Below are 16,041 nucleotides of genomic sequence, written 5' to 3'. Positions count from 1 at the left end.
GCCTAGGGAGCCTACCCGTGCACAAATTTTGTACACCAGGCCTCTAGTCCTATCTAATAAAGACAGAATATGCTAATTGACCCTCAGGTCATCGCAAAGATGGTGGTGCCCACAGCCAATAAGGAGGTAATATGCTAATTGACTGCCCCGCCCTCAAATATGGTGGCACCCACAGCCAATGAAGAAATATGCTAATTGACTGCCATGCCCTCAAAGATAGCGGCACCCAGTCCCCTCAGCCCTGCCGGGGTGGCAAGCGTGCGCATGGCCGGGCCCACCCCCAGGTAGGTCAGGCTGCTCTGCGTGCTTTCCTCTGGAGTCCCCTAGTCCCCTCAGCCCCCCAGCTGCCCAGGGCTGGTCCGAGGGATGACCAAATGACTAAACAAGCAGGCTGCGTGGGGCGACCAGGCTGTCAGGGGCATTAGTGAGGGAAGACCAAATGACTGAACAAGCAGGCTGTGTGGGGTGACCAGGCCAGTGGGGGGGGGGGGCTGTGAGGGCAACCAGGCCAGCAGGGGTGCTGTTGGAGGGACCAGGCCAGCAGGGGGGCAGTTGGGGGCAATTAGGCTGGCAGGGGGGGCAGTGAGTGGTGACTAGGCTGGTGGGGGGGCAGTTGGGGGCAACCAGGCTGGCAGGGGGGCAGTTAGGGGCAACCAGGCTGGCAGGGGGGCAGTTAGGGGTGACCAGGCAGGCAGGCAGGTGAGCAATTAGGAGCCAGCTGTTCAGAATTGTGAGAGGGATGTCTGACTGCCAGTCTAGACATCCCCCGAGGGGTCCCGGATTGGAGAGGGTGCAGGCTGGGCTGAGGAGACCCCCCCTCCGTGCATGAATTTTGTGCTGTGTGGGGCAACCAGGCCAGCGGGCGGGCCTCTAGTAATAATATAACTAGAGATGATGACATCTCATACCAGATCTGTGAAATGTGGTTAGAGTCTGAATATTTTGAAGGTTGATAGGAATGATTTGCTGATGTATTGCAGATGGGTATGAGAAAAGGAGAAGATTCAAGAATGATTCCATAGTTTTGACCTAAGAAAACGGAGGATAGAATTACTATATTCTGAGATGGGAAACTCTGGGAGTCAAATGCCTATAACTGCTTGGCATGTGTGGTAGGTGTTTTGTGTGGAAAGACCACTGTGTATGCAGTATTTTGATCCCCTCTCAGCCATGTAAGAATGAGCCTTGGGCCTGGAACACTTTTTTACCAAGAGATAGAGTCCTAATAGCCTATGCTCCTTTTTTCTGCATAACCATCATATAGCACTGCGTTAATGCCATTGCTGTATCTGTCCCCTGATACATGGGGTGCAGAGGAGGGTTCTTCTGCTATAGCACAAGAGGGGTAAGTACAGACCAACTGCTCTGCATGGCTGCTGAGGAGGGTCTCCAGCCTATCGGGAAACCTACATCACTTCTGATACTTACCTTGCTGCTTCTTCTCCATGTGAGCAAGTGCTTTTCCATCCAGTGCTTGCTGTGTTGTTTTCCTTAGTGACTCCAGTATCAAGATGCAGTGGGCAGAAGTGTTTGGATTTCTACTCCTGTGACAAGCAACAGATGCCACTTTGTAAATATTGAATGGATGAGCAAATGAATCAATAGGAAGGTTCAGACTTCAAAATAGGTGCTGTTAATTTTGCGGTGACTGTTAGACCTGTATGGGGAGATGTTGAGTGGGCAATTAAATGTAAGGGTTTGGAGGGTGGGGGAGAATTCTCCTGGGACTCTTCTGTAAGTCATTACACATGAATTGAAAAAATATATAAAATAATTAAGGAAGACTGGCATTTTCATACAAGAGACATGTATAAGACATATATAAGGACTGGAATGAAAGAAGGTGAAGAGATTAGCCAGAGAACATATATACATAACCCATAGATACTGACAACAGTGCAGGGATGACCAGAAGGAAGGAGGGGCAGGGCTAGGTGAAGGTACAAAGGGGGAGGGAGGGGCATGTGGATGGAAGGGGACATCTGTAATATGAAAATAAATTTTTTTAAAAGTTTATAACAGTATTATTAGTGTTAGACCTAAACTGGAAAACAATATTCATCAACAAAATAATGACAAAATATTAACTGTGGGATAGTCATAAAATGCTATTTTATAATAGTGAAAATCAATGAACTCAGACATTTTCAGCAACATTGATGAATCCATACATAAAATAATTCTTTCTGTATAATTTCATTCATATAAATAAAACTAAACTATAGGGTTAGAAGCCAGGATGGGAGGTTGTCCTCCTAGGGAGTAGGTAGTGATTGGAGTACTTTCTGGAAGGCTGGTATTGTTTCTTCACCTGGAGGTGATTACTCATTGAGCTGCATGTTTAGGTGTTGGACACTTTTTGGGATCCATGTTATAATTCTAAAAAAAAAAAAAGTTAAATTGTCATGTCAACATATTGCCTCCAAAGAATTTGTTCATCATGTTCTATCTAGTACCTAGCTAGTGGTTTTAAGTGGTCATGAACCATGTAAGATAATCTATTTAAACTATGGTGAGAAGACTGTCATACAAATAACTGAGTTTCTGATACTAGGAAAGAGGCAGAAAAACAACAGTAGGAAATAGTGCAGGGCTTAGCATACTCCACCTTGACATCTAGAATGTTATTTGATTTTTAAGTTTGGAATTTAAAGTGAATTAGAAAAAAATTGGTAGATGCTCTTGATTTTAAATATGGCATTAAAGCTCCAAACCCCACATATGAAACTATAAGATAGAACATTGTCAATAGAATTCAATAATCTTATAAAATTATATTTAAGTTGAGTTAGATGTGTGTTCATTATTTTGAGCTTTGAGTATGAATGTGAGTCAATAATTTCTTAGTACTTTTACAAGGATGTTTACTAGTATTAATGATATTAAAGCTACTTATGCAGAGTAGTCCCTTAAGACCCAAATCCCTCTCTTAAGTATCTACTAGGGGCCTGATGCACGAAATTCATGCACGGGGCTCAGCCCTTGCAGTCACGGTGGCTTGCCTCGGCCCTTGCAGTCACGGTGGCTTGCCTCGGCCCTCACAGCCCCAGCTTTATCTGGAAGGTCGTCCGGAAGGACATCCAGAAGGTCGTTCAGCTGTCCGGTCTAATTAGCATTTACGCTTGTATTATTATAGATCAGTTATGTCATCCCTGACGTTTGGATTTAATTGCCTCAACTCCACCACAACTGTAGACCAAATTTAACCAGGTAAAATATAATAGGGATAAATGCAAGGTCTTATATTTAGGTTCAGATGAAGAAAGTGAAAGTACGATATACCAACATAGGTTTCTGAAGGTTTGATTGATCGAAGATCACGCTTTTTTAAAAATATATATATTTTATTGATTTTTTACAGAGAGGAAGGGAGAGGCATAAAGAGTTAGAGACATCAATGAGAGAGAAACATCAATCAGCTGCCTCCTGCACACTCCCTGCTATATGCCCGCAACCAAGGTACATGCCCTTGACTGGAATCAAACCTGGGACCCTTGAGTCTGCAGGCTGACGCTCTATCCACTGAGCCAAACCAGTTAGGGCCTATCTCTTGAGTGAGATTACCCCCTCTGATAGGCCATCTTACTGCAAGTAATGGGAGATAATTAGACCACACAAAAAGTATTATGGTCAGTTTGGGTCACCATATTTTAAGGGTGACACTGACAAATTATAGCTCATCTAAAGGAAAGCATCCCGTTTTGTGAAATTATGAAATATGGATTGTGTATCTGAAAAAACTGAGACTTTGAAATCTCTCAGCACCCCCTATAAGATATTGTCCTCATTTTACAGAAAGGAAATTGAGGCTCAAAGATAATTAATGATTTATTAAAATGTAACTGAAAAGTGATTTTTGCAGACCTTACATTTGATTCTCAATCTAGTATTTTGTTTGTTTGTTTCAAAAAGTTACATTTTTAAGAAGCCTGGATATTAAGCCCCTATATGAGGATAAACTTGAAACTCTAGAATAATTACAAATTAAATGGGAGGAAAGGAAACATTCAGGGAAGGAAGATTAATGTGAGAAGATAGTTTGGTTATCAGTATTATGTTTATTAGTATTATAAAAATATATTGTCTTATACATACTTTTCTCTCTTTATTAAGGTTTTTGACTCCAATGAAGAATCTGGGTATCTCGTTCTCACCATAGTTATATCAGGTCATTTCTTCATTTCCCAAGGACAAACACTTCTGGTAGGTTTTATGCATATAGTTTAATATGCAGATATTTTATCTGCATAGTTTTACATTAATTTCTGTATACTCAAGCTTCTTCATTCTCACTGAAATCCATCAGGTTCAACAAATAAGTATTTATTGAATGTTCTATAACAGTGGGAAATACAGAACATACTAAATATTGCCTGCCCTAAATTTTGTTGGGAGGCAAAGTGTATTAAATGATTGAAATGAACCAGTATTATAAAGGAATCTTAACTGGAGAGATTGGGTTGAAAACAAGCTAGATTTATAGAGAAATATGAGGAGAGTTTTCCATATATGCTAACGAGCATAAAGAGAGATAGATTCAAAGAAAAAGCTAAAAGAAAACGTTAAGCATGCTATTATTGCTTAGTATAGACCTCTATAAAACTCTAATTTTATAAACATGCATTGTTCTTTATTATAAATATGCACACATATTGTGGGAAATTTTTGGAGTGAAGAAATATATAAAGGAGAAAAAAAGAATCATCTTTCTTGAAAGTTTATGCTTGAATTGGTATTTCATTAGAAACAAAATGGATGCAGAAAGAAAACAATTATCAACTTCCAACCAAAAAGAAAGGAAGTGTAGGAGAAACCAAGATGGCGGCATAGGTAAACACCTAAACTGCTGCCTCGCACAACAATTTCAACACTACAACTAAAAGACAAAATGGACATCATCCAGAACCACAGGAAGGCTGTCTGAGTGGAAATTCTACAACTAGAAGAAAAGAGAAAAGCACATTGAGACTCAGAGGAGCTGCAGGAGGCAGATGTACTGAGGCGTATGTGCGGAGAAGACTGGCAACTGAGTGCGCAGCTGGCTTTCTCAAGCGGGAGGGAGACAAAAGCTCCCGACAGCGCTGAACTCCAGTTCCGGGTGAGACTCTGGGGACCCAGACTCATACGGGGTGAAACTGGACTGTCAGGAAAGAGAAAAGCACACTGAGACTCAGAGGAACCATGGAAGGCAGAAGTACCGAGGCGCGCGCACGGAGAGGGTGGGCAACTGAGTATGCGGCTAGCTTTCTCAAGCGGGAGGGAGACAAAAGCTCCCGACTGCACTGAACTCCAGTTCCAGGCGAGACTCTGGGGACCCAGACTCATTCGGGGAGAAATTGGACTGTCTGGCAGCGGGCGGAACTCGAGGGCGGCTTTCTCTCAGAGGTGCTTGCAGCGATTACCACGGGACACTGAGACACAGGGGCCTATTAGGGCAGGGCTGATGGGAAACCAATGCTGTCTGCTCCCCCCTGAGACTCCGCCCCATCCAAGCTGAGAACAGAGGCTTTTGCAAGTCTTATCCCATAAGGGTGTCTCCAGCACAGAAGTTCTCCCAGCATAGACACAGCTGATCCTCACAGCCAATTAGCCTAGAGGTCAATTCCTCCCAGTGATACCAACAATAAATCAAGGCTTAACTACAACAAGACTGTGCACACAGCCCACAAAGGGGTGCACCAAGAGTGTCCACCTCAGGTAACTGGGGAGGCTGAGCCATGGGCCCTATAGGACACCTAGCACACAAAGCCACTCTATCAACTCAGGGAAGCAGCCATAATGCGGAGACAAAGAAACAGATCACAAATGAAAGAAATGGAGGAAAGCAAACTACTGGATATAGAGTTCAAAACCACGGTTATAAGGTTTTTCAAGAATTTTCTAGAAAAGGCCAATAAATTTAGTGAGACCCTCGAGGATATGAAAAAGGACCAACTAGAAATTAAGCATACACTGACTGAAATAAAAAATGTTATACAGAGATCTAACAGCAGACTAGAGGATCGCAAGAATCAAGTCAAAGATTTGAAATACAAAGAATCAAAAAACACTCAACCGGAAAAGCAAAAAGAAAAAAGAATACAAAAATATGAAGATAGTGTAAGGAGCCTCTGGGACAACTTCAAGTGTACCGACATCCAGATGGGGTGCCAGAAGAAGAGAGAGAGCAAGATACTGAAAACCTATTTGAAGAAATAATGACTGAAAACTTCCCCCACCTGGTGAAAGAAATAGACTTACAAGTCCATGAAGCACAGAGAACCCCAAACAAAAGGAGTCCAAAGAGGACCACACCAAGACACAACATAATTAAAATGCCAAGAGCAAAAGACTAAGAGAGAAACTTAAAAGCAGCAAGAGAAAAACAGTTAATTACCTATAAGGGAGCACCCATACGACTGTCAGATGATTTCTCAACAGAAACTATGCAGGCCAGATGGGAGTGGCAAGAAATATTCAAAGTGATGAATAGCAAGAACCTACAACCAAGGTTACTCTACCCAGCAAAGCTATCATTCAGAATTGAAGGTCAGATAAAGAGCTTCACAGATAAGAAAAAGCTAAAGGAGTTCATCACCACCAAACCAGTATTATATGAAATGCTGAAAGGTAGGTATTCTTTAAGAAGAGGAAGAAGAAGAAAAAGGTAAAGATAAAAATTATGAACAACAAATACATATCTATCAACAAGTGAATCTAAAAATCAAGTGAATAAAAAAATCTGATGAACAGAATAAACTGGTGAATATAATAGAATCAGGGGCATAGAAAGGGAGTGGACTGACAATTCTCGGGGGCAAGGGGTGTGGGGGGTGTGGGAAGAGACTGGACAAAAACCGAACACCTATGGATGAGGACAGTGGTGCGGGGGCGGGGTTAAGGGCAGAGGGTGGGGTGGGATCCGGGTGGAGGGGAGCTATGGGGGGGAAAGAGGAACAATTGTAATAATCTGAACAATAAAGATTTATTAAATTTAAAAAATAAAATAAAATAAAAAAGAAAGGAAGTGTAAGAGACAGTTCTTACATCATTTGCTGTGAATAATATCTACATATTCATAAATTTGTACAAATGTTTTCTGAATATCTACATAGGCATAATTTATTCATTTAACAGATTTATTTATTGAGAAATTACCCTCTGGGCATTGTTCTAGGTCCATTTTCAACCTCTTTCATCTCATGGCACACATAAACTAATTAATAAAATTTGTTAATACACCAAAAAATATATTTTTTGCCAATCTGACCCCCCAAAAGTCATAATTTTAATTCATTCACATCAGCCAACTATTATTTTTTGGCTGTTGTCATTTTTATAATTTGACAATATAACGTAAAAGAAGTCAGTGCCCCTGACTGACTAAATAGTAAGGTATTGCATGTTTAAAAAATTTTGTGACACACTTGTTGAAAATTGCTGTTCTAGGTGGTAGGGATATAGCAATTAACAGTACAGACAAAAATTTCTGTCATTGTGGAGTATAATCATTCTGGTAGGAAGGCAGAACAATAAACAAATAGGTCAAATGTATTTAAAACACATGAATTTTTGGTGAATCTCTTACATATCTATACTAATAAAAGGGTAATATGCAAATTGGTCAGGATGTCCTCACGCAATGATTGAACAGCAGGCTGTGTGGGTTGACCAGGCCGGCGGGGAGGGGGGGCGCAGTGAGGGGTGACCAAATGACCAAACAGCAGGTTGTGTGGGGCGACCAGGCCGGCAGGGGGGGCAGTGAGGGGCGATCAAATGACTGAACAGCAGGCTGAGTGGGGCAACCAGACTGGCAGGGGGGGCAGTGAGGGGCGACCAAATGACTGAACAGCAGGCTGCATGGGGCGACCAGGCTGGCAGGGGGGCCAGTTAGGGGTGACCAGGCCAGCAGAGGGGGGCAGTGAGGGGTGACCAGGTCACCATGGAGAGGGAGGCAGTTGGGGGCAACCAGGTTGACAGGGGGGCAGTGAGGGGCAACCAGGCCGGCAGAGGGGGGCAGTGAGGGGCAACCAGGCCAACAGGGAAGACAGTGAGGGGCAACCAGGCTGGCAGAGGGGGACAGTGAGGTGTGACCAGGCTGGCAGAGGGGAGCAGTGGGGGGCAACCAGGCTGCCAGGGTGGCAGTTGGGGCAACCAGGCCGGCAGGGGGGAAGTTGGGGGTGACCAGGCTGGCAGGTGGGGCAGTGAGGGGAGACCAGGCCAGCAGGGGGGGCAGTGAAGGGCAATCAGGCTGGCAGAGGGGGTCAGGGAGGGGTGACCAGGCCAGCAGGGGGAGAAGTTGGAGGTGACCAGGCCTCAGGGGGGGGGGCAGTTATGGGCAATTAGGCTGGCAGGCAGAGGTGGTTAGGGGTGATAAGGCTGGCGGGGGGGCAGTTAGGGGCAATCAGGCAGGCAGGCAGAGGCCGTTAGAGGCGATCAGGCAGGCAGGCAGGTGAGCAGTTGATTGTGAGAGGGATGTCCGACTGTCTCTGGGATCGGGTCTAAACCGGCAGTCGGACATCCCCCAAGGGGTCCCAAATTAGAGAGGGTACAAGCTGGGCTGAAGGGAACCCCCCTCCCCATGCACAAATTTCATGCACTGGGCCTCTAGTCCTAAATAATATAAGGCTAATATGCAAATTGACCAAACAGCAGAACGACCAGTCGCTATGACACACACTGACCACCAGGGGGCAGACGCTCAATGCAGGAGCTGCTCCCTGGTGGTGGTCAGTGTGCTCCCACAGGGGGAGTGCTGCTCAGCCAGAAGCCAGGCTCATGGCTGGACAGCGCAGCGGTGGTGACGAGAGCCTCTCCCACTTCCACAACAACACTAAGGAGGTCTGATTATTCTTTTTTAGAATAAGCCATCAGTCGGACCTCCCCTGAGTACTCCTGGACTGCGAGAGGGCACAGACCATGCTGAGGGGACCCCCCCCCCCCCACCTGAGTGCACGAATTTCGTGTACCGGGCCTCTAGTTCTATTATAAAATGATGGCAGCATCCCACAGTTGTACACTGTGACCATTCATCTCTCCCCTTAAGTGGAATATAGCCTTATCCTTGAATGTGAGGTTACCTGCAAATCATATTTGATTTCCTTGTGATGTGAAAACTGCAGCAGTAGTTGTACTGTTTTTGTTTTATCTGCTGCTGTTAGAGCTCATATGTGTTGCAAGAGATAAGATTTTTTCTTCAGCTTCAAATGAAAAATATTCCAGATGGTGGAATGAGGGACACAAAGCACAAAGCTAGTTCTCCCTGTCAACATTGTGGGTCTTTGCTGAATGGTGACAATGCAGTTTGGCTTCCTTAGACAATAGGGGGCTACCCTGTACTTTGTTTCTGCTCCATCTGATTGCACCAGTGGTAAATGTTGTTACAAATTGGTAGAGTTTTCCTTGTATCATATGTGGAATTATTTTTGAACTACAGTTACAAAACCAAGTTTATTAAATCCAAGACATTCACTACTGAGAAATATATAAGGGTAACTCTACAGTGTGGGGACGGTTGCATATACATATACTGTATAACTTAGAGTAATATTTTTTAAAAATCATCTTTAAATTCTTTTTAAAAACTACCTTTACTTCCCTGGCCAGTTTTGCTCAGTAATTAGAGTGTTGACTCTCAGACCAAATGGTCTTGAGTTCAATTCCCGGTCAAGGGCATGTATTTCCATTGTGGGTTTGACCCCCAGCCCCGTGAGGGTGCATATGGGAGGCAATCAATCGATGTGTCTCTTCACATTGATGTTTCTCTCTCTCCTCCCCCTTCCACTCTCTCTAAATATCAATGGGAAAAATATCCTTGGGTGGGAATTTTTTAAAAACCACCTTTACTGAGGTGTAACTTACATTTTAAAAATTCATTATTTTTAAGTGTTCAATTTGATGTGTTTTGATAAATGTGTATAATTATATAACCACCACCACAGCCATGATCTGAACATTTCAGTTAACCTCCAAAATTTCCTTGTGCCTCTTAGCAGTCAATCCCCTCTGCCCACCTTCAGCACCTAGCAAAACCATTGATCTGCTTTCTGTCATTATAGTTTTGCCTTTTTTAGAATTTCATGTAAATGAAATCATACAGTATGTAGTCTTTTGTGTCTGGCTCCTTCCACTTAGCATAATGCTTTTGAGATTTCTCCATATTGCTTATACCTTTTTATTACTGAATAGTATTTTATTGTATAAATAAACCTAATATGCTTATCCATTCAATTTTTGATAGACATTTGGATTGTTTACATTTTTGGCTATTATAAATTACACTGGTATAATAAACATTTTGTATGCAAGCCTTTATATGAGCATATATTTTCATTTTTCTTTTGTAAATTCCCAAGAGAAGAACTATTGTTGAGTCATATGATGCATCTATGTTTAACTTTGTAAGAAACTGCAAAACTGTTTTCAAAGGTACATTGCCACAAGCAATGATGAGGATTCTAGTTATCCCATGTCCTCACCAACACTTGATATTGTCCGTCTTTTTAAGTGTAACTATTAATGGGTGTATAGTGGTATCTCATGGTGGTTTTAATTGGCATTTTCTTAAGGAATAAGGATATTGAGCATCTTTTCATGTATTTATTTGCCATTTGTATATCTTATTGGTGAAATGTCTGTACATATTTTTAACCATTTATAATTGAGTTGTCTTTTTATATTTGAATTATAAGAATCTTATTCTGATTACAGCTCTTTTGACTAGAAATATGTTTTGCAGATATTTTTCCCATTCTGTGGCTTGCCTTTTCATTTCTTAGCAGTATCTCTAGAAGAGCAGAAGTCCAATTCTGATGAAGTGCAATTTTTCTTCTTATGATTCATGTTTTCATATACTATTTATGAAATTTTTGCCTACTCCAAGATTGCAATGATATTTTTGTGTTTTCTTCTAGAAGTTTTATAGTCTTAGTTCTTATTTTAAAACTTATGACCCATATGAATTTTAGTATTATTTAATAATGTTAATATTTATTACTATTTTGTATAGAGTGCCTTCTTCCCCTAAATTAAAGCAGTGTCTTATTGAAATGTGGAATATAATCATGGGTTTTAGGGAATCTACTTCTGGAACCATTGAGTTAATTTTTAATGTATGGTAAGAGTTAAGGTTCCAGTTTAAATTTTTTGCATGTAGGTAACAATTATTCCAGCACCATTTATTGAAAGGCTAGCTTTTCCTTGTTGAATTACCTTGGCACCTTTGTTGAAAATCAGTTTGCTCTGTATGTGTGGATCTATTTATGGACTCTCTTTTCTGTTCTATTGACCTATATGTCTATCCTTTGCCAATAACACACTGTTTTACTTTAGTATTGTTGTAATTTTTGAAATCAGTAGTATAATTACTTCAGCTGTATTATTTTCAAAGTTGTTCTGGCTGTTTTAGTTCATTTGCATTTCTATATATATTTTAGAATCATATTTCCTACCAAAAAAAAAAAAGCTTGTTGGGGTTTTTATTGAGATTACTTTGAATCTATAAATCATTTGGGGAGAATTAACATCTTAATATTGAGTCTCCTGATCCATGAACATATTATTACTCTGCATTTATTTATACCTTTTATTTATTTCATTTATTTATATACTCTCAGCAGTATTTTGTAATTTTTACAGTAGGTCTTACACATGTTTAGCTTAATTTATCCACAAAAACTTCAGAGTTTTTATTACAATACATAGAATTTTATAAATATCAATATCTTTGTTGCTTGTGTATAGAAACACAATTGATTTTTTTATGTTGCTCTTGTATCCTGTGATGTTACTAAACTCATTTATTAGTTCTACAGCTTTTTTTTTGTAGATTTTCTTACAGGATTTTCTACATAAATGATCTGTTGTCTGTGAATAGACAATTTTATATTCTTCTTTTTTAATTTGTAATCCACTGCCTCATCATTTCCCCCAAATTGCAGGTGGCTGAGACATATTCTGCAATGTTGAATAGAAGTAGTGAGGGCTGACATCCTTGCCTTGTTCCTGATCTTAGGAGGAAAGCATTCAGTCTTTTCACCAATAAGTTTAATGTTAGCAGTAGGGTTTTTATAGATACCCTTTATCTCATTGGGGAAATTTCCTTCTAGGTTGCTGAGAGTTTTTAATAATGAATAGGATTTGAATTTTGTTGAATGCTTTTTCTGAATCTGTTGAGATGGTTATTTAGGTCTGTTGATATAATAAATGTTTAAAATATTCAGTTCTTACTGATTCAACTTTATTGTCAAAGTATTTGATTTTTAAAATTATGGATATGTGTAAGTATGATAAAAATACAAATACATATTTTAAAAATATTTTACACCCTAAATTAAAGAACAATTTTTGTCAGTTCATACAGATCATTTACAGTATTTTGGGGGTTTCACAAGAACCAACACATAGAAGAGCAAACACATTTGGATTATAATACATTTCAATTGCAGTTTCATGTTGGTATTACATTTACACTAACTATCCCCTCATACTAATCTACATTGTGATATGTGTGTGTATATATATATATATGGTTTATTGGTTTTTAGAAAGAGAGGAAGGAAAAGAGAGAGAGAGAAACATTGATGTGAGAGCACATCATTCAGCTGCCTCCTGTACAACCCCTACAGGGGATTGAGCGCAAAACCCGGGCATGTGCCCTGACTGGCAATCAAATCTGAAACCTTTTGGTGCATGGGATGATGCCCAACCAACTGAGCCACACAGCCAGGGCCATTGTGATATATATTTTAGAATATTTTCTATAAAAGGTAGAGACAGGATAGCCATGGAAAGTGTTAATCCCTTCTGTTTTAGTATGAGAATCCAATTGTTGGCATGGATTAAAATGTGCTATATTTGTACTATGAAATTTTTGTGTAAGCTACAAAACGAAAACCAAAACCAAATCATTTCTTTCAGAGAAACTGATGGCTCCTTCTGTGGTATGTTTTTGTAGAAATCCAAGCAGATCAACAAGGCTTTGCACTTTCTGTTTGAACCTGGACAGCTATTTAAACTTCATTTTCCTTAAATTTCATTGTTCTCTGATTGCCACCTGCTGAGACGTCCATGGAAACTGAAAACTTCAGATTAAACAGTAGGTTGGTGTTCAGTAGTACCATAAATACCCATTGTGCTTGTTCAGTAAGCACCTGCATGCAAGTGAGGACATCAGTGCCAGAAGGCTCCATGCTGACCCACTAGTAGGCCCTTCTATTGTAATTTCTTTTAAAGAGTTGGTACAGCAAGAAGATGGGGAGCACTTAGCTCCATCCTCAATCTACCTTGGACTTGGGTTTAACTGGCTTCTCCTTTCTAGTCTTGGCATCTTAAACATATTCTCTCTTGACTATTTTTGGGATTTAAAAATTTGTTTTTAATTGTGGTAAAATACATCTATGTATATAAAAGCTGAGTGACCAGAACAGCAGAACAACCAGAACATCTGGTGCCACACTGCGGCAGCCAACCAGCCTGAACCGAGCCCCGATTAGACCTGCCCTCCTGGGATGGCCTGGCCCCCAATCAGCCCCCAACACCCTGATCAGGGGTGGGACTGGCTGGCCAATCACCTGTGGCCCCTTCCCCTGGCTGGCCCTGCCCCCAATTGGCCCCCAATATCCCGATCAGGGGTGGGGTCGACTAGCCAACTGCCTGCAGCCCTTCACCCCCCACTGGCCCGGCCCGATGGGCCCCCATTGGGGTGAGCCGGCCGGACCTGACCTGTGCATGAATTTGTGCACCAGGCCTCTAAGTATAATATAAAACATAATCTTAACCATTTTAAGTATATAATTCACTGGTGTTAAGTACATTTATATTTCCATGTATTCGTCACCACTATTCATCTCAAGAATTCTTTTTATTTTGCAAAACTAAAACTCTGTACCCCATTAAACAATAACTCCCCATCCCCACCCCTAGCCCATCCTCTGGCAACCACCATTCTACTTTCTATGTCTATGAATGTGACCACCATATTTATCCGTGTATAAGATGCTATATTTTTCTAAAACTGTTAGACTGAAAATCAAGGGGCATCTTATACACGGAAGTCAGCTGACGAGGGAGCCCTATGGGTGTGTAGCTGCCTATACCTTGTCAAGCAGGCTTCCTCCAGTCACGAGCATTATTGTTATTGATGTCAGCTGATGCTGTAATTGGAGGTGGAGAGTGCACAGATGTAACAGGGACCAGAGTGTTCTGAACCCATTAAGATGCAAAAAATAAAAAGATAAATACTGGTAAGCAATTGTCTTACTCTACAAAATTCAAACTAAATGTAATCAGCTATGCAAAAGAGCATGGAAATAAAACTGCAGAGAGACAATTTGGACCTCCTCCAACTGAGTGTATGATCAGACAGTGGAGAAAACAGGAAGAAAAACTCCTTAAGATGCCAAAAAAGAAGGCCTTAAGAGGAAAACCAGAAAAATGTTTAAAATATTGATTTCTTAATTTGGAGTTGGAAGTCTTATACATGGGAGTTTCTTATACATGGAAAAATATGGTAATCAAGTACATCATGTAAATGGTATCATACAGTATGTATCTTTTTGTGGCTGACTTATTTCTGTTAATATAATGTCTTCAAGGTTCATCTAATTGTAGCATGTCTCACAATTTATTTTTTTAAGGTTGAGTTATATTCCATTGTATGTATATACCACTTTGGTTTATTTAGGTATCTGTCCATGGTCACTGAGGTTGTTTCCTTTTGCCTATTGTGAATAATAATGCTATGAACATGGGCATACAAATATCTCTTTGAGACCCTGCTTTCAATTATTTTGGGTATATACTCAGAAGTTGGATCATGGAATCATATTATAATTCTGTTTTTAATATTTTGAGGAATTACCATACTTTTTTTTCCCCACACTGGCTACACTATTTTACAGCCTCATTAACAGTGAACAAGGGTTCTAATTTCTTCACATCTTCACAAATGCTTGTTATTTTCTTGTTTAAATTGAGATATAATTGAAATATTATATTAGTTCCAGATATGCAAATAATGACTTGATATTTGTATACATTGTGAAATGGTCACCACAACAATCTAGTTAACATAACCTTGCAGTTACAATTTTTTTTCTTGTGATAAGACCTTGCAAAATATACTCCCTTAGCAACTTTCAAGTATGCAATGTAGTATTATCTATACTAGAGGCCTGGTGCACAAAATTGGTGCACGGGGGGGGGGGGGGGTTCTCAACCTAGCCTGCACCCTCTCCAATCCGGGACCCCTTGGGGGATGTCCGACTGCCGGTTTAGGCCCGATCCCTGCAGGATCGGGCCTAAACCGGCAGTCGGACATCCCTCTCGCAATCCGGGACCACTGGCTCCTAACCGCTCACCTGTCTGCCTGCTTTGTCCAGAAGGACCTCCGGAAGACTTCTGGTCTATCCAGTCTAACTAGCATATTACCCTTTTATTAGTATAGATATAAAACCCTAATGTGCAAATAGACCAAACAGTGGAACAACTAGTCTCTATGACGTGTGCCGACCTCCAGGGGGCACATGTGGAACATGGCGGGCGTCAGCTGTGGCTGGATGGTGGAGCAAGTAAGTGAGGGTGCCAGATGAAGGTGGGCTGCTGGTCGCTGTCATCAGGGCAAGCCTCTGGTGGTTACTGAAAATTCTTTACTCCCATGCACTGCAGTCCCGCCTAGCACTCGCACTTGCTGATGGCGCCAGCCCTGCTCATACCCACTGCTGGTGCCAGAGCCACCGCTTGCACCTGCTGCTGGCATCCAGCACCAGCCCCAATCGCTCAGCGCCCTCAGTGGGTGCGAGTGTCAGCTGCCGGCCCTAATCGCCCTTCAGGGCCTCTCCACCTCCCCCTGCTCCTGAGGGGCGATCAGGGTCAGCAGCCACTGCTCGCACCCACTGCTGGCACCGGCCCTGCTCGCACCCACAGCCAGTGACGGAGCCGCCACTCACACTGTCCCAATAGCTCAACACTGTCAACAGTTGTGAGTGGTGGCTGCCAGCCCTGATTGCCCCTGAAGGCTTCTCCACCTCCCCCTGCTCCTGAGGGGCTATTGGGGCAGCAGCC

General features: G+C 41.7%; 1 protein-coding gene across 1 annotated transcript in view; it reads left to right on the top strand.

Annotated features, from left to right (window-relative positions):
* Positions 1 to 16,041, top strand: part of LOC308242792 (meiotic recombination protein REC114-like) — a gene marked incomplete at both ends in the record, with an annotated part of 210,888 nt that overhangs the window by 107,465 nt on the left and 87,382 nt on the right. Inside the window, one exon of the mRNA XM_080657362.1 lies at positions 4,114 to 4,203. Coding sequence (XP_080513488.1) covers positions 4,114 to 4,203 — 90 coding nt within the window. The remainder of the gene's footprint in view (positions 1 to 4,113; positions 4,204 to 16,041) is intronic.

Source organism: Plecotus auritus (assembly GCF_963455305.1).
Source record: "Plecotus auritus genome assembly, chromosome: 1".
In the NCBI taxonomy this organism is placed as follows: Eukaryota; Metazoa; Chordata; class Mammalia; order Chiroptera; family Vespertilionidae; genus Plecotus; species Plecotus auritus.
Note: the sequence above shows the minus strand (reverse complement) of the source record. Positions and strands in the feature narration are given on the sequence as shown.